This window comes from Cebidichthys violaceus, unplaced genomic scaffold (assembly GCF_023349555.1).
Source record: "Cebidichthys violaceus isolate CVI_PGR_0920_01 unplaced genomic scaffold, fCebVio1.0.p SCAF_39, whole genome shotgun sequence".
NCBI lineage: Eukaryota > Metazoa > Chordata > Actinopteri > Perciformes > Stichaeidae > Cebidichthys > Cebidichthys violaceus.
Genome location: NW_027176583.1, coordinates 1,465,142 through 1,489,527, shown reverse-complemented (window position 1 = coordinate 1,489,527; position 24,386 = coordinate 1,465,142). Strand labels below are relative to the sequence as shown.

General features: G+C 45.2%; 2 protein-coding genes across 8 annotated transcripts; one reads left to right on the top strand and one right to left on the bottom strand.

Moving 5' to 3' along the window:
• Window position 1: 1 nt before the first annotated feature.
• Window positions 2-11,082, bottom strand: si:ch211-15d5.11 (oxidation resistance protein 1). 3 transcript variants are annotated; one of them, XM_068726319.1, is made up of 16 exons: window positions 11,006-11,082; window positions 10,051-10,262; window positions 8,652-8,848; window positions 8,413-8,486; window positions 6,980-7,126; window positions 6,151-6,312; window positions 5,282-5,413; window positions 5,005-5,189; window positions 4,479-4,876; window positions 4,240-4,399; window positions 3,223-3,415; window positions 1,894-2,010; window positions 1,455-1,607; window positions 1,267-1,362; window positions 1,018-1,091; window positions 2-921 (listed from the first exon to the last, which is right to left on the bottom strand). In XM_068726319.1, the coding sequence occupies exons 2-16, from the start codon at window positions 10,155-10,157 to the stop codon at window positions 786-788; spliced, it is 2,331 nt and encodes a 776-aa protein (XP_068582420.1). In that variant the 5' UTR covers window positions 10,158-10,262; window positions 11,006-11,082; the 3' UTR covers window positions 2-785. The 3 variants fall into 3 exon arrangements, with proteins under 3 accessions (XP_068582420.1, XP_068582421.1, XP_068582422.1); XM_068726320.1 differs by having other exon boundaries at window positions 6,151-6,309; XM_068726321.1 differs by lacking the exons at window positions 8,413-8,486; window positions 8,652-8,848; window positions 10,051-10,262; window positions 11,006-11,082 and adding an exon at window positions 8,060-8,388.
• Window positions 11,083-11,735: 653 nt separating this feature from the next.
• mtfr1l (mitochondrial fission regulator 1-like) lies at window positions 11,736-19,204 on the top strand. Of its 5 annotated transcripts, none has more exons than XM_068726388.1 (8): window positions 11,736-11,868; window positions 12,680-12,793; window positions 12,938-13,045; window positions 13,156-13,265; window positions 13,611-13,822; window positions 14,243-14,615; window positions 14,728-14,889; window positions 18,746-19,204. In XM_068726388.1, the coding sequence occupies exons 2-7, from the start codon at window positions 12,779-12,781 to the stop codon at window positions 14,843-14,845; spliced, it is 936 nt and encodes a 311-aa protein (XP_068582489.1). In that variant the 5' UTR covers window positions 11,736-11,868; window positions 12,680-12,778; the 3' UTR covers window positions 14,846-14,889; window positions 18,746-19,204. The 5 variants fall into 5 exon arrangements, with proteins under 5 accessions (XP_068582489.1, XP_068582488.1, XP_068582487.1 ...); XM_068726387.1 differs by lacking the exon at window positions 18,746-19,204 and adding an exon at window positions 15,599-16,681; XM_068726386.1 differs by lacking the exon at window positions 18,746-19,204 and adding an exon at window positions 15,045-16,681.
• Window positions 19,205-24,386: the final 5,182 nt, after the last annotated feature.

Here is a 24,386-nt window from a genome sequence, read left to right as displayed (position 1 = left end):
GTGTGTGTGTGTGTGTGTGTGTGTGTGTGTGTGTGTGTGTGTGTGTGTGTGTGTGTGTGTGTGTGTGTGTGTGTGTGTGTGTGTGTGTGTGTGTGTGTGTTTTCTGTTGGTAACACGCTGCAGTTAAACAAATCATCAAACCTTTTTTAGATGTTTAAATGTTCACTTTGTGCTGATTTTTATTAACTAATCTATAATACTGTACCACCTAAGCAAAGCAGAGTTGCTTTGTTCGAGCGAGTTTATGGGTACAGTTGAGACAACATTGCGTAAAATTCAAAGCTTGTCCAGAAACCACAGCGGCGAATGAGTCAGAACTCTGTGATCCATCACAAGTACAGTGAGAGAGAGAGAGAGAGAGAGAGAGAGAGAGAGAGAGAGAGAGAGAGAGAGAGAGAGAGAGAGAGAGAGAGAGAGAGATTTCAATAGAGGAATCTATTCATAAGAAGACGAATGTGTGTTTCAAGCGTCCAGCATTAATTGAGCACAGTTCCATGAAAGCTTTGGAGGCGTACCGTCACGTTCACGTGATGAATGATGAGACATCGTGAAGTTACTGATTCACATTAAGAGCAAAGTGCAGTTTCTGAGACTCAAAAGAACCCAATTCAGGTCTACTCAGTTCACAGTTGTTGAAACAGTCCACCATGACCACCCCGGGTCAGCAGTTTGTAATAGTTCTTTGTTTTAAACATGGACGTTACCATGAAATGAATGAGCTGAACTCGTCTCTACTCGGCGATGCAGCGAACGCCGTCTGGATGAAGAGAAACTCGCCGCCCTCTTCAGGTGAACGTCCACACCTCCAGCTCCATGACCCGGAAGTCGTTGGTTTCCGAGAGGCAGCAGTTGTTGAAGGTGTAGCAGGGGCTGCTGCGACCCAGGTACAGATTCTCATCCACCCAAAGACCAAAGTGACCGCTGCAGGGAGAGAGACGGAGACTCGTAAAGGGCAAGAAACGACCGCGATGGAAAGGAAGTTGGTTTTCAAAATAGAAAGGGAGTTAAATGCATTACCTGCCTCCACCAATGGCAAAGGAGTCCAAGTCTCCTTTAATGAAAAAGGAGTTCTCTCCAGTCCACCTGAAGCACTGCAGAGAAAACGTTCGCGTGTTACTGTGAGAGACTTCACGCAGGCATCAATACCCGCTATTAATGACCTTCTGACATGTGAGCACACACAAAACATTGGTGATATTTAGCAGGGATTTTACAGATTGTCTGAACTAACAACAGAAGCACTCTGCAGGGCTGATTGTTCGGCACCTTGAAGCGAGGATGCAGCATGAAGAGGAAGGTTTCTCCTGTGCCGTAGAACGTCTCACTGGGCCTCAGAGGGTGAGAGAGGAAGGCCCCGAATACCTGACGAGGAAAGGTCACAAGAGACACAATACATTAAAATAAGACATTACAACATAAATGAATATCAGAGGAAACACGCAGTGTTTTATAACCTCATCGAGCGCATCCTTGATGACAACGAGCACAGGGGAGTCGGTGGTGCTGAGCTTCCTGTAGAGGGACTTGAGGCTGGCGCCGTGACGGGACGTACTGTAAGTCAGCTGCCAGCTGTAGCCGACCGTCCTCGGAGGAAGCTCCTTACAGAGCTGAGAGGAGATTACAGGAGGAAGGAAGGAGGGAAGGAGGGAAGGAGGGAGGGAGGGAAGGAGCGCCGATATGAACAGCGCCAGATGCTGAGATCTAAATCTGTGCAGCAATCAGTGGACTCTTCTAAATACGTCCAAGTGTAGTTTTGAGCACAAGTGTTTACAAACGGAGATCCAGATTACAGATACAAAGGGCTGGTGCATGTGTGTGATGAGTCTGTGTATACTGCTGTGTGTGTGTGTGTGTGTGTGTGTGTGTGTGTGTGTGTGTGTGTGTGTGACCCACCTCTCTGACATGTGAAGCCTCTAAAATGTGGCTGCTCTCGACGATGTCATTGAGCCCGTCGGGGTCCCGGTCGATGACCAGCGTTGGTTTGTCTCCACTCTCTTCCATCAACACCATCTGCAAAAAACAGACAAACATTGATTCATTAAAAACACAGAGAAGGACGGAGCCTGAAACACTCCCACCCTGACTTTGTGATTCTTTTTCCACACAAAAGAATATATATATATATATATATATATATATATATTGCCAAGTTAAAGATAAGTTAGTATAACTATTGCAACAACTCACCTCTACCTGTTTCCTCTTCCCAGGGTGTTCGGGCAAAACAGTTCCCCGGGTTTTCGAGCAACGATTTATAGTTCCGGGACGTACCAACCACAGGAAGTGGGAAGGGGGGGGAAGTAAAGATGTGTGTTGCTTTGTTTATTTAGATACATTGTGTTGATCATTTACTATTTATAGGGAGTGTACATGTTTGTAAATCATTATTGATTTCTTTGGGTTGGTGAAATCATGTAAATATTTATTGTACATATATTGTGATGTGTATATATATATATATATATATATATATATATATATACTTACCCATAGATGGTATGTCTGGGCTAATTAGAGTGATATATAAGGAGCTCATTTTGTTTGGGTAGAGACCGGTGTGATGTTGGAGTATAAAAATAAATGAAGCGTCATCTGAACCCTCTTCTGGACTCCTGATCCGGGCATCCTAACACAAAGTACCCCTACTTCTGCCCCACTGCACACACTGGGCTGAGACGGCCCGGCCGAGGCACTTGAACCTTCCTTGAACCTGTTGTCAGTAAACCTGGGTTGCGTAACAGCCCACTCACCAAACACTCATGAACGAGAACTTTTTCCTCTGCAAGGACTGCAGCGTCGGACAACTTTACAGCTTTCTGCTTCTTCAGGTTTTTAAACTCCTCCATCGGGCCTCAAGAGCTGACAGAATTTCAACCCTGTGTGCCGAGCGCCATCGAGCAAACGATGACTCTTCCTCACGAGAAAACTCAAAATGCTATTGAGATTCCTGCTTTCTCTATTTGCAAAACATTGTGCCGATTAAGCCTCCGGCACAAGCCCCGCATAGAATCAAGGCTAGTTTCAGTTCACTCTCTCCTGAAACTTGCCAGTTAAAGTTGTCCCAACAAGCTCAAAGAGAATTAAATATTAATCCACATCTTCATCACTTAGTCTCTTCTTCAAGCTTTCTCATTTTAAGATTACAGTCAACGTCCTTCTCCTTTAGCTCTAGTGTCCAAGGAACCCAAAAGTGTCCCGTGAGACTGAAATGAGTCTACTCACCTCCCAGTCGTCCCCCGAGCTGCGGTGCCTCTGGAACACCTCCTCGTCCCCTTCCTCCTCTTCTTCCTCCTCTCTGTCCTCAATGAGCACAAACTCCTCTTCATCCCGGTCCGCCTCCCTCTCCTCCTCCCCTCCCTCAAGCAGACACAGGTCTGGTCGACAGTGCGTGAGGTAGGCGTACAGCTCGTCGGAGCTGCGGGTGGAAAACAAAGCAGTCGCTCGAACAAACGATCCCAACAGCTGCGTCAACACAAGAGACATGAGGAGGAGGAGGAGCTTCTGAATGCTTTCAATTAACGTTCATGAATATATTCTCAAATGAGTGATTCTACTTTAACTGAGGGAGAGTTTCTGATCTAAAAAGTTACTGAAGCTGTGAGTTAAAGGAGGTCAAATATGTTCCTGAAATGTAGTGGATTAGCATGAACTACTAGCATTAGTAGCATACTCTATAGATATTCAATACTCAAGTATTTAAGTAACCTCCCAGCAGTGTTAAATAGTGACTTTTTGGACATCCACCCTTTCACTAACCTTTGTACTTTTACTGAAATGTTCAATGAATGACGAGAGAGTAAATATTCAACTGAAGTGATCAGTTTGAGCGTCACAAGTAGACGGAGCGTGTTCATGTCAGGCTGAAGTGGACGGGTTCTGTGGCTCTGGAGGAGCTTTCCCCCCAAAAAATGACCCGGATGATGTCATAGTGATGTCGTCGGGGTTACTTTAGCTCGGGCTTGAGACGCTAAGTTCATAACCAAAACGCTGAGGTAACGACTGGATGTGTGGGGTTTGTATGTAACGGTGGGGGGGATTCTGATGGAAAAATGAAAATGCCACCAGGTTGCATTGTGGGGAATGTAGGATTAAGTGTTTTAGGATACTAGAGGTGTCTCAGTCATGGTTGCAAACAAGAGGAAGAGCAGCCTCAGCTCACTGCACTCAGAATGAGGCTCCTGTGAGTCCCCCGACTCTGATATCAAGTCTCTGGTCCATGTCCATTAGTTACTGTAGTACCTCTCTTGTGAAAGGACAATCCAGGCATCCCTTCTAGGTAGAGGTTTAGACGACCCCAGCTGAAGGCCTCCTGCACCCTTCTTCTTTGCTGCAGACGGCTGAACCCGCAGCCGCACGAACATCAGACTCCCAGGGTTTCCTGCTGAAGACCTCCGAGGCACTGAAAGTAAAAGACTCGTGACGAAGAAGAATAGAAACAGAACCAACGATCCATCTTTGAGACCGATTCACATCCGTACCTGCGGGGCGACTCTCCTCAGAGGACGTCCCCGTTTCATCGGCGTGAGGCGGCTCCGTCTTCACTCGACTCACCGCCTCTTGAGCTCCGCAGCAGAAGGTTGCAGCACCGCTCAGGACGGCCCCACCCAGGTCGCCCCCAGACGCCTCCGACAGCACCTCCAGAGGGCTGCTATCGAGCTCCACCTCAGCCTCCGCCATGTCTCTGCTCTCTGCCTCCTCCTCCTGCTCCTCCCCCTCCACCCCAGAGACCTCTTTGGTCAGGCTCAGAGCCAGACGGGACAAATCCGATGCGGCCACAGACACCCGAGCCGGGAGCGACTCCCCCTTTGGGTTTGGAAACCCGCCTGCTCGGCTTTTGGCGGTTTTCAAACTCTGGAAAATGTTCTTGCCTTTCCTCCTAATAAGAAATGAATAAAAAAATGCTTGCACTGCCTTTTCATGTAATCTGTGTGTGTGTGTGTGTGTGTGTGTGTGTGTGTGTGTGTGTGTGTGTGTGTGGTTTAGGAACAGTGAATCATTGCTGACCTCTGCTGGGACGTGTTGAATCGAACATGTGAGATGTCAGAGAAGAAGGAGATGGATGCCAGGTTGTCCACAGAGCAGGACAGGAGGTATTCCTCACAGCCGTGCTCCTTCACCAGAGCGTGTGTCTTGCATGGGTCAAAGAAGATCTTGTTCGACGTCACCAGCAGGATTCCTGAGACGACACCCTAACCAGAGACACAAAGCGATGACGTTAGCCTACAACAGATGTCTGCTGCCGTAGAGCACTAAGCCGGACAGAAGTGCCGCTCACACCGACCTTACGGTCTGTGATGTAGCGGCAGAAGAGTTTGAGGTACCGCATGGCCTCCGGTCCCTCCCCCTGACAGCACTCTGGAGGCAGAGCCAATAAGCAGAGCTGTCCATCGGGCATCGGCACCGCCTCCACATCCTGTCAGCGCCACAAATCACATCAGGGTTAACAACAACAACAACAACAAACACATGTGCCTTTTCTATATTCTGACATTTTATAGCACATGATTAATCAATTAATGAGGAAAATAATCAGCAAATTAGTCAACAATGAAAACAATTGTTGGTTGCAGTCCTTGATAAAATTGAAATATAAAAATCAAGCTAGTAATACAACTGAATCTATCTATCTCTTTATTAATTCTTGTGACTTTATTTATTCTAACATTGTATTGTTTACTGTTTAGTCTTTATTTTGTCACTTTGAGCTGTTGGATTTAATGAAAGGTGCTATTTAAATGAAGTGGAGTCGTTATTCATAAAGGAGCTCTAACACTTCCATATGTCTGTGCAGAGAAGTTATAACACTAAAGCTAACGTCAACTTCTAACGTCACCTTCATGTATTTAATCACACCTGTGTTTACCCTGCAATTACATGTCAAAATGGCGGCTGTGAGAAGGGGGGGTCTATTAATCCTTGAGTCTGCCTGGATCCTGTGGATCCCTGTGCCTCAGGTCCAGACTCTGGCTGCCTCTCCAGTGTGCTTCCCCTTCCCCGTTCCACCGGATCGACTTTCACCGCTTTTACTCCGATAAAGTTGATTCTCTTGATTCCTAAATCCACTCATTTTTGAATGCATGTTTTTAGGCGCTCTTCACTCCAACTTGAAATGCAGAGCATGCAGTAAAGGAAGACGTTTTTTTTTCTTACCAGTAGTTTGTCATATTCTGCTTCTGGTGAGGAAGGCTGAGGCTGAGCAGCAAGGGTTTCCAAAGACTCTGGATCCGCCTCTCGCTTCGCTTTAGGATCAGATGATCGTTGAGACGATCCTTGACCGGTGGAAGTGTTTCTTTCCTTCGGGACGAGCAGCTGCTTGAGAATGGAAGCCATGATAAGAATAGCTCTGACATTGAAATAAGACTCTGACAGCAGTGACTACTTCCTCTTTCTACAGGCCAGCATTTCCCCACCTCTCTTTGTTTGTAGTCAAATCTTAGCTCCATGTCACACATGAGGGTGGTGGACCAGGGGCTGGAGGCACATGTTTACAGCTAAAGAAGACTTTGCTGACAAGGATATGTTTCGTGGTGAGGTATTGATTTCCTGACTGAGTTACATTACATTACAGTCATTTAGCAGACGCTTTTATCCAAAGCAACTTACAAGAAGTGTATTCAAGAGAACTACTAGTCACCAGAAGTCATAAGTGCATCTCACAAGCATCTAAGAGCATGAAGCAGAGCCAAAGTACAGTGCAGAAACAAACGAATACAATAAGTGCAGCAAACTAGTATGAATACAATAAGTGCTGAGTGGAAGGCTCAGGGTAGCACTTCTTGAAGAGGTGAGTCTTCAGGGTTAAAGATGAAGCAACCCACTTCCTTCCTAAAGCTAAATATTGGCAGCTGAAGTCATAAGACAGACGAGGGAAATGTTTTGTTCTGCATATCCAGTCAGCAACAGCAGGAGAAAAAATATCTATCCTTTTCCACACGTAACATGCACACCGCGCCGTCATCTGCTCACGATTAACTCTCACCTCTCCAGGGACGAGGGCAGCAGACGAGGAGGGAGCATTTGAAGTGCAAGAGGAGGGACGGTGACCAGTGTCGCCGTCTTCTACTGAAGACGTGCCGTTGCTGTTGAACTGAGATGAGACGCTGAACACCATGTCACCGGGGAGACCCTGAAACACAAACGCAGGAGGAGATTCAGATCCGATCACAAACCAGAACTCAAGAAGTTCTTCTCTTCACTCGTGCACAATACGGCCTCCGTCTTTATGCATGCAGCGGTCTGTGGAAGAACTCCTTCAGTTGTGCAGGAGCAAATAACACGGAGGAGCCGTAATAACTCAAATACTCACTGCTATTTGCTTTGCAGACCTCACTGCATGCTCCCACTCTAAGTCAGTTCAAACCTCTATATAGATCAGATCTGAGCTGGTGAGTTGAAGAGTTGAAACGGTGAAAATTCCACAACTGTCACCCACTGACAGATGGACCCATTGACCTAAATCAGATTCCCGGCTCCTGACAGATTACGACCACAGAGAGACTGTTTTCAACGTGGCTGTGATCATGTATACTATATATGAATAAATGGATGAATATCATCTTAAACATGCACCCCCGAGACAACCGACACACACAAGCTGCTCAAGAGTTAAAAAAAGGAGGATTTGCAGCTGTACTCTACTGTCAATCTCAGCATACACTGAATAAACACCTCTCTGGACACTACAGCCTTCATGAAGTTAAGATATACTGCAGGGCTGCTGTGTTACAGTACATCACCTTCAGCTTGGTATACAGTATACAGTGTGTGCTTACTCTTCAGCTCAGGAACTAAATGGAAACCAAGATGTTTAAAAAGGTGAGTTGACTTCAGGGAGAAGAAGAAGTAGAAGAAGAAGAAGAAGAAGAAGAAGAAGAAGAAGAGGAAGAAGAGGGAACACAAAGGAGATTCAGTAAAGAAAGAAAAAGACGATGATGAAGATGTCAAACAAATTAGAGTGGATCACTGAGTCATGAGCATTAGCGCCCGTTCCACATTCATGATCAATACATTGATATTTAGCAGCTCAGCAGAAACATGAATAAACGCAGCAGACGTTTACCTTTGAACAAGCATCTGGATCTACATTCCTCCGTCTGTATTTGTTGTAGAGGCTCTGGAGGAGGCTCTGTTTCCCCATGGCGTTCGAGAACGTCTCCGACAGCTCCGACGCTCAACGCTGAACCTTGGACGCTCTTTATCAAACGTGTTCATGACCATAAATTGTGGAACCAATTACCAGCCGCATAAAGGCTCGCTCCTGCATATCTCATCAGCAGTAAACCCATCATCGGTCTGTCGCTCCCCAACTTCCCAAATTTACGTCTCACTGGTTCCCACAAGCTGTGTTCCTCAACGCACGCAAGAAGTACAACAGCCTGAGACTAAAGTCAAAAACAAAAGCATGTGACTCACCCTGCTGCTGTCGTCTGACGGTGCTCTCGTATGCTCTTGCTTCACTGCAGTGCTGTTAAGGTCCCATGAAGGCCCTGTGAGAGGAGAAACACTATTCCTGTCACACAAAACACCCTGAGCTCCGGTGCCTCATCACCACACAGGATTAATACGCTTCAGCTCATTTCCCTGTATGAAAATAACTGTATGCAAAGATATGAAAACAGACTCAGTATGTGCATCAGACACTGTAAGCGCACCTTGCAGGTAGTACTGCCGCAGTTTGGGGTTTCTGATGTGGGGGGTGTGGTCGAGAGGCCGGCCAGCGGCGGGTCGGTGCCGCCGCTGGCCGCCGGCCGCCGGCTCCTGCGTCACTCGCGCCTGAGGTTGAGTCTCCCAGGGTCGCTTAGCAAACTGAGGAGGCTGAGAGACGCCGGGAGGAAGCTTGGAACCCAGCCTGAGAACCCAAAACCAAACCTGATGACATCACGCTGTGTTTAAGAAGGTTACACGTCTGCTGAATGTATTCTAAAAAACACTGAGAGTATGTCAGAAAATAACCAAGGTCAAAAAATTAACCCTAAAACTGTTCTTGATTCTTGATTATAACTAATAATATATTATAGTTGAATTTACTGTCGATGGACGGATCATTAAATACTCATTTAGACTCTGTTATTAAGATTATTATGATTAATGGCGTCACATTAAAAATACACAGCTGAGGAATATTGCTCAACTTATTGCAAAACATCCCTGAATCACTGACGCGTTCTCCAGAAAAGCTCCTGACTGTTGATCCTCAAAAACCTCTCATGTGACTCCAAACTTGATTACTTGTAACTTTCCATCCAGCTAGTGTTGATTTTATGTAGCAGACAGCCATACATCATAAAAGGTCCTCTTGTTCCAGTCACTGTGTTGCTGCACTGGAACAACGTGGTGACGCTATCACAGGATTTATGAGCTCTGTGTTTGTGTCGTGATCTCTGATACAGGTTCAAACTCACAAAGGGATGTGATCAATTCATCAATTATTAGTTGGTCTGTAAAATAAAATAGTCACAAAAATAGTGAAAAATGGCGACAACGGTACCATGAAACCTAGTAACAACAAGTGAAAGATATTTCAATTTAGCATCGTAGAAGACAGGAAGGCCAGGAAAAATAATCTAAATTCAAAGGTCCTCTTACTTGTGTTTAATCTGCATGATCTTCATTCAGAGTTCATTCATTAGGGTTCCATTATGTTTGAATTGCCACGCTGAAGCATACATATTTCAGGATGGATTCCCCGTTAATAGATTGAGGGATTGATTTGTTTTAAGAATTTGAAGTGTGATTGACGCTCACAGTGTGATCAGGTATTTATAGGTGGAGTTTCCTGTTGATGCTCTTTGATGGAGCGTGGACTCCTCCAGTGACAGAGGATGAAACCAGCTGATGAAAATGTGCATTTTGTGCTAAACAAGCATTACTATTTGTATCGTAGTCTGGCATGACACATTCTTCGTGTTTACCCTTTTTATGAGAATAATGAAAGACTGAATTGTATCGCGCTTAAATCTGAGAAGCAAACGCCAGCCAAACTCGTCACATGTCTGCTCACAGCTTTCCCCTTGTTTCCTCTCCACTAATCCACGTATTTAGAGGCCTGACCTGGTCTTGACGTTGCCAAAGTAGCTGGTCCTGGTCTTGTCCCTCTGAGGCTCACGGTCCATGGCTCCTTGAGTTTCCGGGCCCCTCGTGGACTGAGACTGAGACATGTTCTGTCTTTCTTTTAGTCTGACGCTGGCAGAGGGATGAGGGACTCAGCAGGCATCCTTCCTCCTCCTTTTAGTCCCCATGCCTACCTTTCGCCCCAGTTACACCTACACAAGACAGGAAGTCATATGAGCGTGGAGTCATTTTGCAAATATCCAGGCAGTGGGAGGGAGGAGGGATGGTTAAACTTCTACCTGCAGCCGCATGACCTCATAAGGAAGTGAGCTGTGCATCTTGCAGGGTAATGGAGCCAGGTTGTCAATCAATCCATATAATCAGTGTGTGTGTGTGTGTGTGTGTGTGTGTGTGTTTACAATCAATGTGTTAATGTGAGCTCGTGGTCCAAGGTTGCTGACTAGGTACACTTTACAATAGCTTAATATTTCTGTAATAATGTCTGATATTACACATCAACAGGCCCGGGGTGCTTTAAATAGATACCAGACTGTACTTAGCTCTTAGCAGCGCACAGCTGTGTTTAGACCTAAGACTAAGTTCCTATGAGCACATACAGGAATGCATTCTAGCTGCATTCCTGTTTCGGCATCTCATCCGGCATCACAAGGCTCACACCCTGTTGTCTCTGACTGAACAGCAACGCGCTGTTGTCCTCCATCCTTCACACATTATCACCCATATGGTCATATGATTAAAGAAAAGGACCACAGGCTGCTTCCTGTCAATGCTGGGCGTGCAATAACCGCCGTGAAGTAAGCATTTTAGACGACACATCACAGAATGATCGAGTCTCTAGAAGAACATATGACATCAGCGGCTCAGCGGAGATGAAGGACTCGCGGGAGCGTCATGTGCGGTGAGCGGTGTGCGGTGTGTGTGTGTGCGTACAGACCTGCGCCTTGCCCGGGGATGGAGACGGGTGGCGGTCATACGAGCGTGTCCTCATATTGCAGTGTTGTGATATCACTGCAGACAACAGTTACAAGTTCAATATTCAAGCTCCGCCCACTCAAGATGTATCCCGGTCGGTCTGCCGACAGCAGTGAGGGCGGAAGCAGACGAGGGTGACCCATCTTGAGTTGTATACACTCTCTGTTGAGGAGCTTTTCTCTTTTATGTACTTATTCTGAAGTGAGGGGATGAATCTCTCTCTCTCTCTCTCTCTCTCTCTCTCTCTCTCTCTCTCTCTCTCTCTCTCTCTCTCTCTCTCTCTCAATTACAGAATAAAAAAGTGCTTCTTCTCCACAGAAGTTAGGGAATTTGAGGGTTTACAAACATATAAATAGATATAGTAATATTTTCAGAAGCGGCATCTTATGATGAGGGGTAAAATGGATATTTATTTTTGTTTTACCTATAATAATAATAATAATAATAATAATAGTTGAGCTGTGTATTTCATGTATTAACAATCATTTTCAGTCATATTTAGTGGATCAAAATAACAGATTTTTCAAAGTAAGGTTATAACCTTAAAACTATTTATATTTTATTTTAAATGTGTTATTTACAGTTGTTTATTATTTATCATATAGTATGTGCTCACCTCCACCTCTGGGGGCGCTGTTGTACAGGTTCAGACGAAGGAAGCTCGCGGGGCTCCAGCCAATCAGATCACAGGAAAGGGAGGCACAGGTTTTCCGGCCTGATGAGCGAAAACACACAACTCCGAGCTGAAAGACGAAGAGGAGAAGAAGCGGCTGCTCGTGAATAATCGAACCGCTTAGCGTTCCCATTTTGCGGGCATAATATACCGTAAGTTGCGCTCTTTGCATGTTCGTGAGGGAAAGGGAGACACGTTGAAAAACAGTGACGTAAGGGTCCCGTTGAGGGTCAACCAGGGGTCCGTTATTGGTGCTGCTAAAGCTAGCTAACGGTCACTGTGTTTCTGACACCCGTAACGTTAGCCACCGACTAACGTATAAAAGGTATCCACAAACCACCGCGCTAAAGCTTTCTGTCGACCATCGGTCTCCATCCACGGTGTCGTTGGTCAAATCAGCCAGTAGCGGCACCGTGGATACGACTGAAGCTAACGCTAGCTAGCTATGTTAGCACGGATGCTCGCTAACTTGCTCATTAATGTTTATGTAGCATTAAGTAGTCACGATGAGAGGACTAAATGCTGCCAACACGGTTTAAAGAGTTGGTTTGCCAAACAGTTCAATATCCGCCAATTAGCTAATAATTTAACGTTATTGAAAATATATATTGTTATTTGTTTATCTTCTGAAGTCAAACATAACTGTTTATTTATCTCGTAGTTTGGACACATTTATCATTCTTTTTGTATATATTGTCTTGTCTATTTGTTTATTCAGTGTTCAGGCCTCTTCAATTTATAATAATGTATAACTTTAAAAATAACAACAAGGTGTATCTATCCACCTCGTGCATTTTACTTGAGATATAACCATAAAAAAAAATTACCTGCAACCAGTCATCAAAAAAAAAGTTTTGCAACGCCTAGTTGTAATTTGTAAGCAACTTCCTTCCTGTGGGTGAAATGCTGCAGTGTTGTGTCTCTCAACAGATGCTCTCACTAATCACTCATTTATATCCGTAGAGTTGGCAGCCTCTGTGACATGGCGTCTGTCCTCTGAGCCGCTCTGTGGTCCGCCACCGTCAGCACCGAGCACTGGTGTCCAGCTGAACCGCCGCCATCATGGAAACGGATACGGTGAGTCCTTTTAACACCGTTTGACTCAACACTGCCTTTCTCACTCGTGACTGTGCATGTATGCAAATTACAGACGTAAGAGAATGACATTAAAGTGTAGTACTGTGTGTCGAGACTGTGTTTTTTAAAATATATGCTTTACAGGAAGTTATTCCTATCTGGCAGAATAAGCCTCATGGATCCACCCGCAGTGTTGTGAGACGAATAGGTTCCACTCTGCCGCTCAGACCTCCACAGAGGGCCTGTTTCCAGGTAAATATCACACCCTACAAGTCCTGCGTGTCAGTTTTCAATAATAATCCCCCTTTTCGCAGTAGAAATCCTCGTCGAATGCGACTTTAACTTGTGTACTCGTGCATCAGGAACTACCAGGCATGCCCACTCTTCGGCCCATGGATGGCCCCATTGTTCCCACTTTGGCCGACATAGCCTGGATTGTCGCAGATGAAGAAGAGACGTATGCCAGAGTGCGGTAAATATCCAGTCACGCCCGAAGAGACAACCACTAAGGTTATGGAGAAGTGCCAAGTAACTGATCTATAACTGCATTATTCTATACTCTCTGAGCTGTAGAGTACAGCCTGAAGAAATGCACTATTCAAGTGGTGAAAACTGAACATTATAAATTTAACAAAGAAATGTTTTATTCTAGTTTTGTTGGATTGGGCTGCATCTGTAATCCACTGCTGATAAAGTATCGTTTAGCACTGTGGTCGGTAAAGGAAAAGAGAGACATGAGATGACATTCAACATTCTTCAACATCCGGACTCGGGTAGAATATAGACGAACGCTCATCGCCCACTCGTCTCTTTTCAGGAGCGACAGTCGGCCTCTGAAACACGAATGGCGGCCCACGCCTCTCCTGGTGCTCCACAGGAACTCGTCTGTGCCCAACTTCCGGCGTGAGGGCAAAAGGGTGGAGGGGCTGAGGAAGCCCGGGGTGACGGCGCTGAACCGGACCACCGCCCTGCAGGACGAGCTCGGCAGACTCCGGGCGCAGATCGCCAAGATAGTGGCAACTGATTCCGGTAGGAAACCAAGGCAACAATTAAAGTGTAGCCACGGCATAGATGTGTCCACTGTAGATCTTCAACGTAGAATCTAAAGACTCCGGGACATGAGAACTGGTTTCACACTTAACTTAACTCTTTATTGATACTCCAGGCTGTGATTCCTGAAGATTCATTCATTCAAATTGCTTTATTGAGCCGCTGAGCTACTGTCTTTGTGTGACGGTTGATCCTTTTGTTGCCGAGTCAGCTGCCCTGATTCTCCTAAAGCCCTTTTGTACTGAGATGTCTTGGCATCACTTTGTAGGCCTCTGTGGTTCAGTGGCAGTTGTCACGAGACGGCTTTACATATTCAAAGACATGGTCTTCCCGCTGGTTTTAAACGCTGTCCAACACAAGCTTCATGAAACGACGACAGACTCTTCTTCTCTCCTTCAGGCTCCAACCCCCTGACGCCTGACCTGCTCTCCCCCGACGACACGAGCATGAGCTTCTCCATGGCCCCTTTCGAGACGGTGCCCTACCAGCCGGCCGCCGCAGCCGCCGCTTCCTTCGTCATCAGTGATGTCACGGAGGAGGAGGAAGAGGAGGAGGAGGAGGAGGAGGACGCGGTCTCTGTGGTGTCGGAGCTCGTCCCCGACCCTCTGCCCCCTATCTCCATGACGGCATCGGCCACCTTCGACCTGGACAGACCCAGCATGGACTTCCGGGAGGCGGAGGAGGACACGGTGTCGCTATCGAAGTCTACCAGCTTTGCTGATGTGATGGACATCCTGAAGGACATGAACCGCATGAAGATGAGCAAGGACAGGTAAGAGTTGTCAGTTGGACTTTGGTCACGTTTTCCATACAGACATGAGAGTGGTATCCGTCTCCCTCTCAGACATGGTTTGTGTTTTGTTTTCTTGTGGGTGTCACTGCAGGTACAACAGAGGCTGTACGTCCCTCAGAGAGGAGGACTCCGCTTCTCTAATTTCAGAAGCTCTGAGGAAAAAGTTTGTCCTGAAGGAAGAAGATACTGACGCTGTGAAACGGAAGTAGCCCGGTCGCGTGTTTACCACCAATACCAGATCCCGGTGCTCCATGTAAGTCAGGACAGGGTTGTGGAACGTAGTTTGTTTTTATATTTTGTACAAGGAGCCCTTGAAGGCGTGTGGTGGGTCCTCAGTGGTGATGCGTTCAGTGGCAGAGTGTTTTGGCTCACTTGTGGGTTCTTAGTTGTTGTTTCTCATTATTTTAGGCCTTTGTCTGTGAAATGTGTACCACGGATCCACAGCGTTGCTCCTCAGGCCCAAGGCAGCAGCTGTCGACCAGAGCTAGAACAAAACGCTCGATATCTGCTGGTGAGGCGGAGCCGACGACTCTCGATAACTATAATCTCATATTGCATAACACTTTTGTGTTCAATTTATTTAGAATAAGTTCTCATCAGTACTCTGTGTTAAAGGACGCTGTGGAACAAACATCACAACATTTTAGGACTTAAATTCAGGAACGTCCCTTTATAAAAAGCCCTTTATCCATCAAGTCTTTGTTCCTTTATCATTTTTCACAGAAGAGACTCAAATAAGCCCTCTAACATACTTGAAAATATTTGATCTACAAGTGAAAGGGATCTACTGATCGAGCAGAAACGTACCGTGTCGTATCACGTCGTGTGTGGGGAAACTTCTCATCTTTGCTGTTTGCATTACAGGTGTGAGTTTGCGACTGTGCGCTCATCGTGCACAAGGTGTTGCTTTGCTCCACTGCACCTCTCATGCCCGTCTTCTCTGTTTGTCATTTAATATATAGATCGACAGCCACCAAACCACGGGACTGATTTTGAAACCCAAACTGAAAGGAGAATATATATAAATGAGTTAACTGTGTGTGAAGATCAAAGGTAGTGTGTGTGAATGGAATGTGCACCCGTCATTGTCTGTTGTAGTCTGTGTTTGCAGTAAAGGCAGTGACAGACAGGTCTTTTTAGACATGTTTCTTTTAGCAGTATTAGCTGAAAACCACCTTTTTTATGATGCACCACTATAGAACATTCTGCCTGCAGAGTTTTGACAAACGGGTCAAGTGCTCGCGTGAGTCTGGACGATAACGATGAGTAGTCTCTCATCGACGCCTTACCGCGGATCTGTTGCCTCATTTTATTCCCTTATTAGTTCAAGTGCCATGGGTCTGTTTAAGCAGCGCACCACTCATCACTGGTCCTCTCCTGAATGTGCCCTCCATCCTCACAAACAAACCGTGTGTGTGTGTGTGTGTGTGTGTGTGTGTGTGTGTGTGTGTGTGTGTGTGTGTGTGTGTGTGTGTGTGTGTGTGTGTGTGTGTGTGTGTGTGTGTGTGTGTGTGTGTGTGAGAGATGCTGAATCTTTGTTTAAAATAACCCCGAACAAGCTAGTACTTGCTCTTAGGTCACTTTTACCTCCACACGTCACTCTGTTTTAGTTGTTTTTTGTGTGTCCGTCACGTTGATGCATGACTGGGAGTCCTTTCGTGTCCCGCAGTGAGAGACGATAAGTGTGTGTCGCTGTGGAGTTAAAGTACGTTGTGTCCCGTTAGAGTCGTCCGAGGGGATCGATAGTTCATTCCCTCATTGGACGGAGTGAAGTATAAAGTGACGGGATGAGAAAACTACTATATGCAAGTTTAAATATATTAACCCGTGTGTCTTTACCTAAGATGTTAAACCTTACACAGCATACTCTGCCAACCGCTTCATAGTCCTGATAGTCAATAGTTCAGTTGAGGCTTTTCCACAGAGGAGTTTTGACTGTTTTTTTCTCATGTGCAGGGTTGAACCCACCACCACCTCATGTGTGTTTATTTCATTTTGTCATATTAGGACTTGTAAATAAAGATTGGCTGATGTTTTCAAACTGACCGTGTTTTGTCTGTCGGAGCGCTTCATTCGTCTTTGCGGTGTCAACTGTCACCACACGGGGGTGCTGCAGGTGAACAAGAAGTGTGTGTGTGTGTGTGTGTGTGTGTGTGTGTGTGTGTGTGTGTGTGTGTGTGTGTGTGTGTGTGTGTGTGTGTGTGTGTGTGTGTGTGTGTGTGTGTGTGTGTGTGTGTGTGTGTGTGTGTGTGTGTGTGTGTGTGTGTGTGTGTGTGTGTGTGTGTGTGTGTGGAAAGTGGGACGTGGATGAAGGCTTTTACGTTGACGTTAATTATTGTTAACCCACATCCTCTCCCGTGATGATCTGCCCCTTTAGTGAGTCACAGTCTATTTTCTGTGAGAGTCCTTGGCCTACTTCTTCACTCTTTACCTTCACAAAGGACCTCCTACTTATTTCAGATCCAGAGAGACGTCAATTAATGGAGCGCCTTGTCTTTAACGAGGCTTCGTTACGCCAATCGATCAATGAATGAATGAATGCAGGTGTGTTCCCGAGCTGCTGAACGGCGTCTCACACCTGGTGACGATATTGTTCTGTAACAATGAAAGTCAAATGAAACTCTTTATGGTGATGAGAGTGTGCATTGCTAACATTTAAAATTAGCCCAATTTGTGACTTCATCACTTGAGTTTGAGGGACAGGTGGAGTCTCTGTCGCACTGACTGGTCAGTGGTCGCTCCATTCCCCCCGAGCCTCAGAGCTTTGTTATCGACGTCTCCTCATGTCGCTGGAAGCTCCTCACAAGGAGAACAGAACCTTCCCTCCATGTGTTCTAATGCTGCCCGGAGACTGCCAGCTTTCAAGCCCATTTCTTTCAGAACAGCAAATCTGATCAGAGGAATTGCTTTCTGCTTTCCCTTCGTGGAGGGAGAATCGTCTTGAAGTTTTACTCTGGACAGAACCACTGTTAGGGTTTGAGTGGGCTTTGATTAATCGTGCAGCAGAGCGGGTTGATCGTGAGCTGCAGCACAGATCGCTGCAGCACAGATCGCTGCGTCGCTCTCAGAGCAGGTGTTCCAGGACACGCGTCACGGTAGGTAACCCGTTATTTATTGGCATCCTTCTGGGAGTGACAGGAAACGCCTTCATCCACGGTTCACGTCTCAAAATGCTGCATTAGCATTTTCACATTCAAAGTAAAAGTTGAGAATGTTTATCATCAAAGAGAAGCAACTGAACAAAGCATTATTCAGGAAACACAAATGTGTTTTTAGCTTTCCAGAAAAAAATTAATCACCAGTGAAATATTTTCATAGTTTTAAAGACCGTTAAACAATTTATCATTTCCCTTCATATTAAATATGAATTAATGAAAAAGTTGCATGCATCACAGTACTTTATTTAAAATAGATACCTCCAAACATTCCAAATGTTTTTTATTCTACTGGCAGTGATGACGACTATATATATATTTCAACATTTAACCTGTGACCTCATCATCTGACCTCAATGTTGAATTAAATCATGCTGATATCTGGGTACCAGTTTAGAGTCGGTCTCCTCACTGCGGTTTGTGGTGGAAAAAAAATCCTATACCTGCTTTGCGTGAGTCTTCTAATGCTGAAATACATAATACCAAAAACCAGGTTGTCTTTTAAGTATTTATTCTCTGCGCAGAGAAGGTTCAATCATCACAACAGAATGCGTTCAGTCTCCGTGAGGAAGAACCTCGAAAAAAATGAACAAGCTTTCTTTATACAGAATGAGCAAAGGTGGGGGCCGATGGCCGACGTTACAGACGTCTCGGTCTCAGACTTTTGGTCTCAGACTGATGGAACAACAAGTGAAAACAAACAGCCAGCAACCAAAACAAGCGGCCCAAAGGCCTCGGCATGGAACATTCTCATACAACACAGTTAGTTATCTATGTGAACAGAGAGGGAGAATTATTCTTCTGCACAACAGAGACACGGTGAAGTTCAACAAAGTCCAGAGCAAAATGACTTATGCATGAATACAATATACTGAGTAGAAATATATACTACGTAAAAAATTACCTTTACAGGTTATGAAGTTGTACTTTTTTTTTTTTTTTTTTATGGCACAGAAATAAAGGTTTTATCGACCGAGTGGCCTTCGACTTTGGGAGAGGAAATACCAGAGTGCACTGAGCTTCATGATGGTTACAGCAGCTCCCAAACTCCCGTCCTCCTCCTCCTCCTCCTCCTCCTCCTCCTCCTCCTCATCCACATGAGATGAAGTGAACCCGAGAGCCATGAGCTGCCCCGATCACCCAAAATACAATCATCAAACAAAGGCCATCATAATATGATGACTGCTGCAGCAAGTTGTGAAATGTTCACAGCTAAAGGTTTCAATACATTTCAATAGTTTATAGTTTAAAACCTCAGTGTGTGTGTGTGTGTGTGTGTGTGTGTGTGTGTGTGTGTGTGTGTGTGTGTGTGTGTGTGTGTGTCTTTGAGCGTCATCTCCCATGTTGTATCGTAGCAACAACCGGCTGAATGAAGCAGAGACTGAGAGGATGACAAGAGGGTCTGGGGGAACGCAAGCGATGCATCTGCTGCCCCCCCCCCCCCCCCCCCCCCAACACCCGCCCACCCATCCCTCCCCCACCGTCACCCACGCATTCGTCCGCGTCATCGAGACACAAAACTAACACTTATGACTCACAACAGGAACAGCGCCACAAGAGCGTCTGCAGCCCCATTGAATGCAGCCTGTTGTTTCTATTTCAGGACCTTTGTAGTGTTTCTGTCCTATTAGTGGGCTTGCCCTCTAAACATGATTGCTTTGTGATGCAAAGTAAATTGCGTCCACGAGTGGAGCTGCTGATGGCGCCTAAGTGTGGCTTTGCTCTGCCTCTCACTGTGAACCTGTTGCTGCTGTTTTTAGTGCTTTGTTTTAAGATCAACGCGTTTAAAATGTCTGTAATTCAAACAGGAACACTTTCTAGATCAACTATTACAAGACAGCAGGATTTTAAAAACGTTTAGTGTGACGTTGGCTTTAACTGTGGCCTTTAATATGTACGAGTAGGATGGAAGAAATAGAAGTGAGCGGCGTAATGGAGGGATTACGGACGAGGCTGCTGGGATCCGTGTTGGGACAGCGTTCACATCCGTCATTTGACTTCCTTAATTGGAGCAAGTTATCATCGTGGCCTTGTTTCAGACCGCCAGCTCCTCATGGGTGGCAACTGGCATTCATCAGCTATCGGAAAATATCTCGGAAGATAAAATCGGGAAGGTGGTCGCATTGTAAAACGAGGACCTGAATAGGAAGCGATGAAGGGAAGACAAATGATCCCAGGGTCACGGCAGTGTTCAAGAAATTCACCCAGAATTCTCCTTTCCTCATCTCTCTCTCTCTCTCTCTCTCTCTCTCTCTCTCTCTCTCTCTCTCTCTCTCTCTCTCTCTCTCTCTCTCTCTCTCTCTCAGCTCAGAGTCACGATTTGATAAGAACCAGTTTGTGAGTCCCAGATGGTCCCAGTACCATGGTCTGTGTGTCAGCCATCCATAAATGATGCAGTTATTGTGGGAAACAAAATGACAGAGGCCAGATCGACCCGCCTGCTGTGTGAGCCCCGTTTCAACACGTTTCACTTTATTGTGAATATCACCAAATAAAACCGTGATTAGTCAAAGAACCACGAGTGCTACAAAGACAGCAGGAATCTTAAGACCGTGGTTTGAGGTAGTTGGTTTAAAACCACCAGGTGCATCAAATTCTAACATTATCGGTACATCTGGAATGTGGCGCTCGAATGGTTCCAACCAGAGATGAAACAACTGGTGCCAAATATATGATTAAAACCGATATGATTAAAGGCAAGACCAGAATATTAAAACCAGTACAGAGTCTTCATCGTTTGCACATTTCCCCTCCAAGGCCTGTGGTTGATTTCATCCGACTGGCATCGCTCATACATACACGTGAGGAACGTCCTGAGGCATTTAATAAGAAAAGTGTGAATGTATGTAAGTCAAAGACGGGACAGAAACAGAGAGATCAGAACCGGCTCCCGTCGTTACCACAGGAATCGGCACAGCAGCCAGTAAAGCCGAGCCGCAGCCATGTTTCATGAGGACTAACGTCTTTAATAAATCAGATTGCTTGGCTGAAGCGACCCGTGATATGAATAAAACAGCTCACTACAGGCACACTGTGTGAAGATGGTTCTACGTGATTGAATGTTTGTTGAAGTATGAAGCCATGTGATCATATTTGAGTTGAAATACGACGACTTTTGATCCAGTCAACCGATAACCAAGAATACATTGATCCTGTGCAGTTTATTTCTCTGTGCCGCTGATCTTTATTGTTCACAATAAAACATGATATCACAGACAGAAGTTTAGTCAATCTCATGTTCAACACATACCTGTTGTATACATCTTATTTATAGATGAGTAGTTAGCGGTGACGTCTTCTTTCAGACTACTGGTTAGGAAAAAATCCAAAATTCACATTTAGGTGTTTATTTGTCTTTAGGTTTCTCCCAAATTCACCAAAACTTAGCAATAGATAATGCCTAATTTGCATATTTAAACATGAAGTTTCAGAAAACGTATAATACAAAAAAGATTTGTCTTAATGTCAGTAATCAACAGACACAGTTTCATGATGGTTGTTTCTTCTTACCCTACAGTCAGTACATTTGAGGAATTTGAGGAATTTGTGTCGCAAACTATGTTGTGACCACAAACAATCGTGCCGCATGTTGAAAACTAAAACTATCAAAACCAAACCCTCTGCAGGCCTGACATCAGGCCCACCTGTCTGAGATGTGATGCTCCCAGCGAGGCGGAGGATCAGCTGCTGCTCTCTGCTGTTTTTAGCCTCTGCTGTCTCATTTGCTGTGACCAGCTGGAGACCGGCTACACGGTCCGATCGTAGGGGCGTCGGCGTCGTGTCGTACGGAGCGAGAACGAAGCTCCAATCCGAACAGCTGCCCTCACTGAGATCAGCGTCCAGTGAGATAAAGAGACAGTTCAACATGTCGGCGTTAAACGATGAAGAATCATCTATTTAATGAATCTAGAAAAGTTCTATCATGCAGCCATGATTTCACTTTTTAACTCTAAAGTGAAATCTCTCTCCCTCAAACACACACACACACACACACACACACACACACACACACACACACAGCACACTTCCATCACTCATTACTTGTTGTGTACCCTGCAGAGACTATTCCTGGGATGTCTCATAATAAGATGGGCTAATTAGCTTTGGTTCTTAGGGAATCCATTTGCCCATTACTGTAACACATGCTGGGAGGTTTGTGTGTGTGTGTGTGTGTGTGTGTGTGTGTGTATAATGTCAGGCTGGGTCATTGGTAATTGATTAAACATTTTTAGATGTCAGGCGTTAAAGGGCAATCTGTACCACTTAATATGGTCTTTCTCTTCGCACACCTCCGTCTCTTTGTAGGACACACGATCACAGTTTTCATTCTCATGCTTCATCTGTTTGCTGTTTGTTCTGAAAACATTCCATCGACAAACAGAAATGCTTTGCAGAGCCTTATGAACCGTATCAGTTATAGAAGTGCTGCAGTGTTAAATTAGAAAGCTCCACGCTGCAGAAGCTCCACTGATACAAGAAGAATTATCATAAGCTCCCAAAGGAGAAAGTTACCTTCTCGTCAATCCCCCACGGAGTCCATAAGAAGTCAGTGTTGTGTTAAATCTTTGGTTGGTTGGTGTTCAGACACTCATGATTCCCAGAGGATGAACCCTAACGACGTTCGTGATCCCCTGACTTTTCCTCCAATGCCAAACTGTTAATTGTCCAAAACTTTGGTTTATGATCAAATACCTTCAACACTACATCCTCATCACCCTTAAATCTGAGTTTAGGCTGAACTGGCTGATGTTAGCACGCTAGATACCAATCTAAGTAATTAACGCTTTAATCCAGAACATTGCTACAATTGTTACCTGAAAAACAAAGGGCAAGATTAAATTAATATCTTTTTTTAATTTAGACTGGACATGCTGAATCCAGTTTAAGTCCAACCCAGCTGGAGATCTTTCTGATCTTCCAAAGGCAGGAATAATCTCCAGTAACATGTTTTTTATTCTTCTGTAAATCAATGCAACACCTTTACATGTGAAATCATTTCATATGCAGCGAGGCACTCAAACAACCATCTACAACTCTGTGGAAGCGACCTGCAAACAGCTGGTGAAGCACTTACTGCAGAGCATTAATCACACAAAGACACATTTCATATTTCATATTTCAGCACATCCTAATATACACGACCTCATCAACCAGTCTGACGACACACCTGCTAATCCACTGCACACAATAGACATTGTTTTATTATATGTTACATTTCTACATTATTATTGACGTTATCGATGATCAAGTTCAGCTCCTGCTTAAATATGAAAAACAGCAAGTTTTAGATTAATCGATCATCAAACAATAGAGAACTTCCTCACAGTCTGCACTCTACTGACGAAGAGACGCATGAAAACAAGCGGAGCAGGTTGTAAGAACACAACAGAACGCTGTTTCTGGAAAGTTTGACGAAGATCCTCCAAACGGAAACGTCTGCAGGAATGGAATGTACTTTCTGATATGATCTGCTAAACATTTCAAATAAAACATTTTTTTTTTTACAGACTGTGTCATCAGGCGGCAGGTAAACAAGAAGAAATACCTCCAAGTTAGAACAAATGGAGGTCATAGGTCACACCGGGGGCTTTGAGAGTTGTGTTGTATGTAAACATGAATAATTATAAATAATCTCCTCCATCGCTCTCGTCCGTCCATACCCTCCCTCCACTATGATGGTCCAGCAGCTGAGAGGATGTTAGAACGTTCTCTCAGTCTGTCATCCCCTCTTTTCACACCTCTCTCTCTCTCTCTCTCTCTCTCTCTCTCTCTCTCTCTCTCTCTGTCTCTCTCGCTCTCTCTCTCTCTTCTGGCTTCCTGGCACAACTGTTCATGCATTTCTGCTGACATGATTCACAGGAACCACATGCACACACCCCGTGGACATACATGCACAAATGCAACATTGACTCATGTTCTGGTAGTCTGGCTCTCTGACTGCATCGGGGGATTTTCTTGTGCAACGCTCCAGGTGGTGGATGCCTACAACCTCAGCTCGTTTGTGGTCTCTCAAAGTTTCATCTCCACACCAGCCTCAGAAAACTCAAACATGTTAAACAAATTAAAAAGTCAAAGGCAGACCCAACTAAGAATCATTTAGACTGAATTTTAACAGGTGTAAACATGACAGCTCACTGTGGGTTAATAAAACCTCAGCCAAGCCGTCTGAACTAAGCAGGGTAAACAACCTGTAGCTTAAAATGACTTCACTGATTTACTGTGGCTATAAACACGCCATCGCCCATACATCTCTGCGCTTCAGTCAGTCCGCCTCTCCTCCTCTGATTTATGGCTCCATATAACACTGAATGCATCATCGGCCTCTGAATACTTGTCGTTCAGGTGATGCTTCTTTCTAAATTGTAGTGAGCTCGTTAATCACAAGCGGCCGAGGAGTGTCAAATTAACAGAAATGATAGTTCTTTAGATTATACAAGCTGTGAGTCTGGAGTCAGGGGGTGCAGCTGAGGTGTTGGGGGGGGGGGGGGGGGGGGGGGGGGGAGGTGAATCCCTTCTGACTTCTAGCAGACGCTGAGCTGAGTCTCTACAGCGGGCTTCACATCCAATCTGAGGCCGGTGAGACGCCTCGTATTTC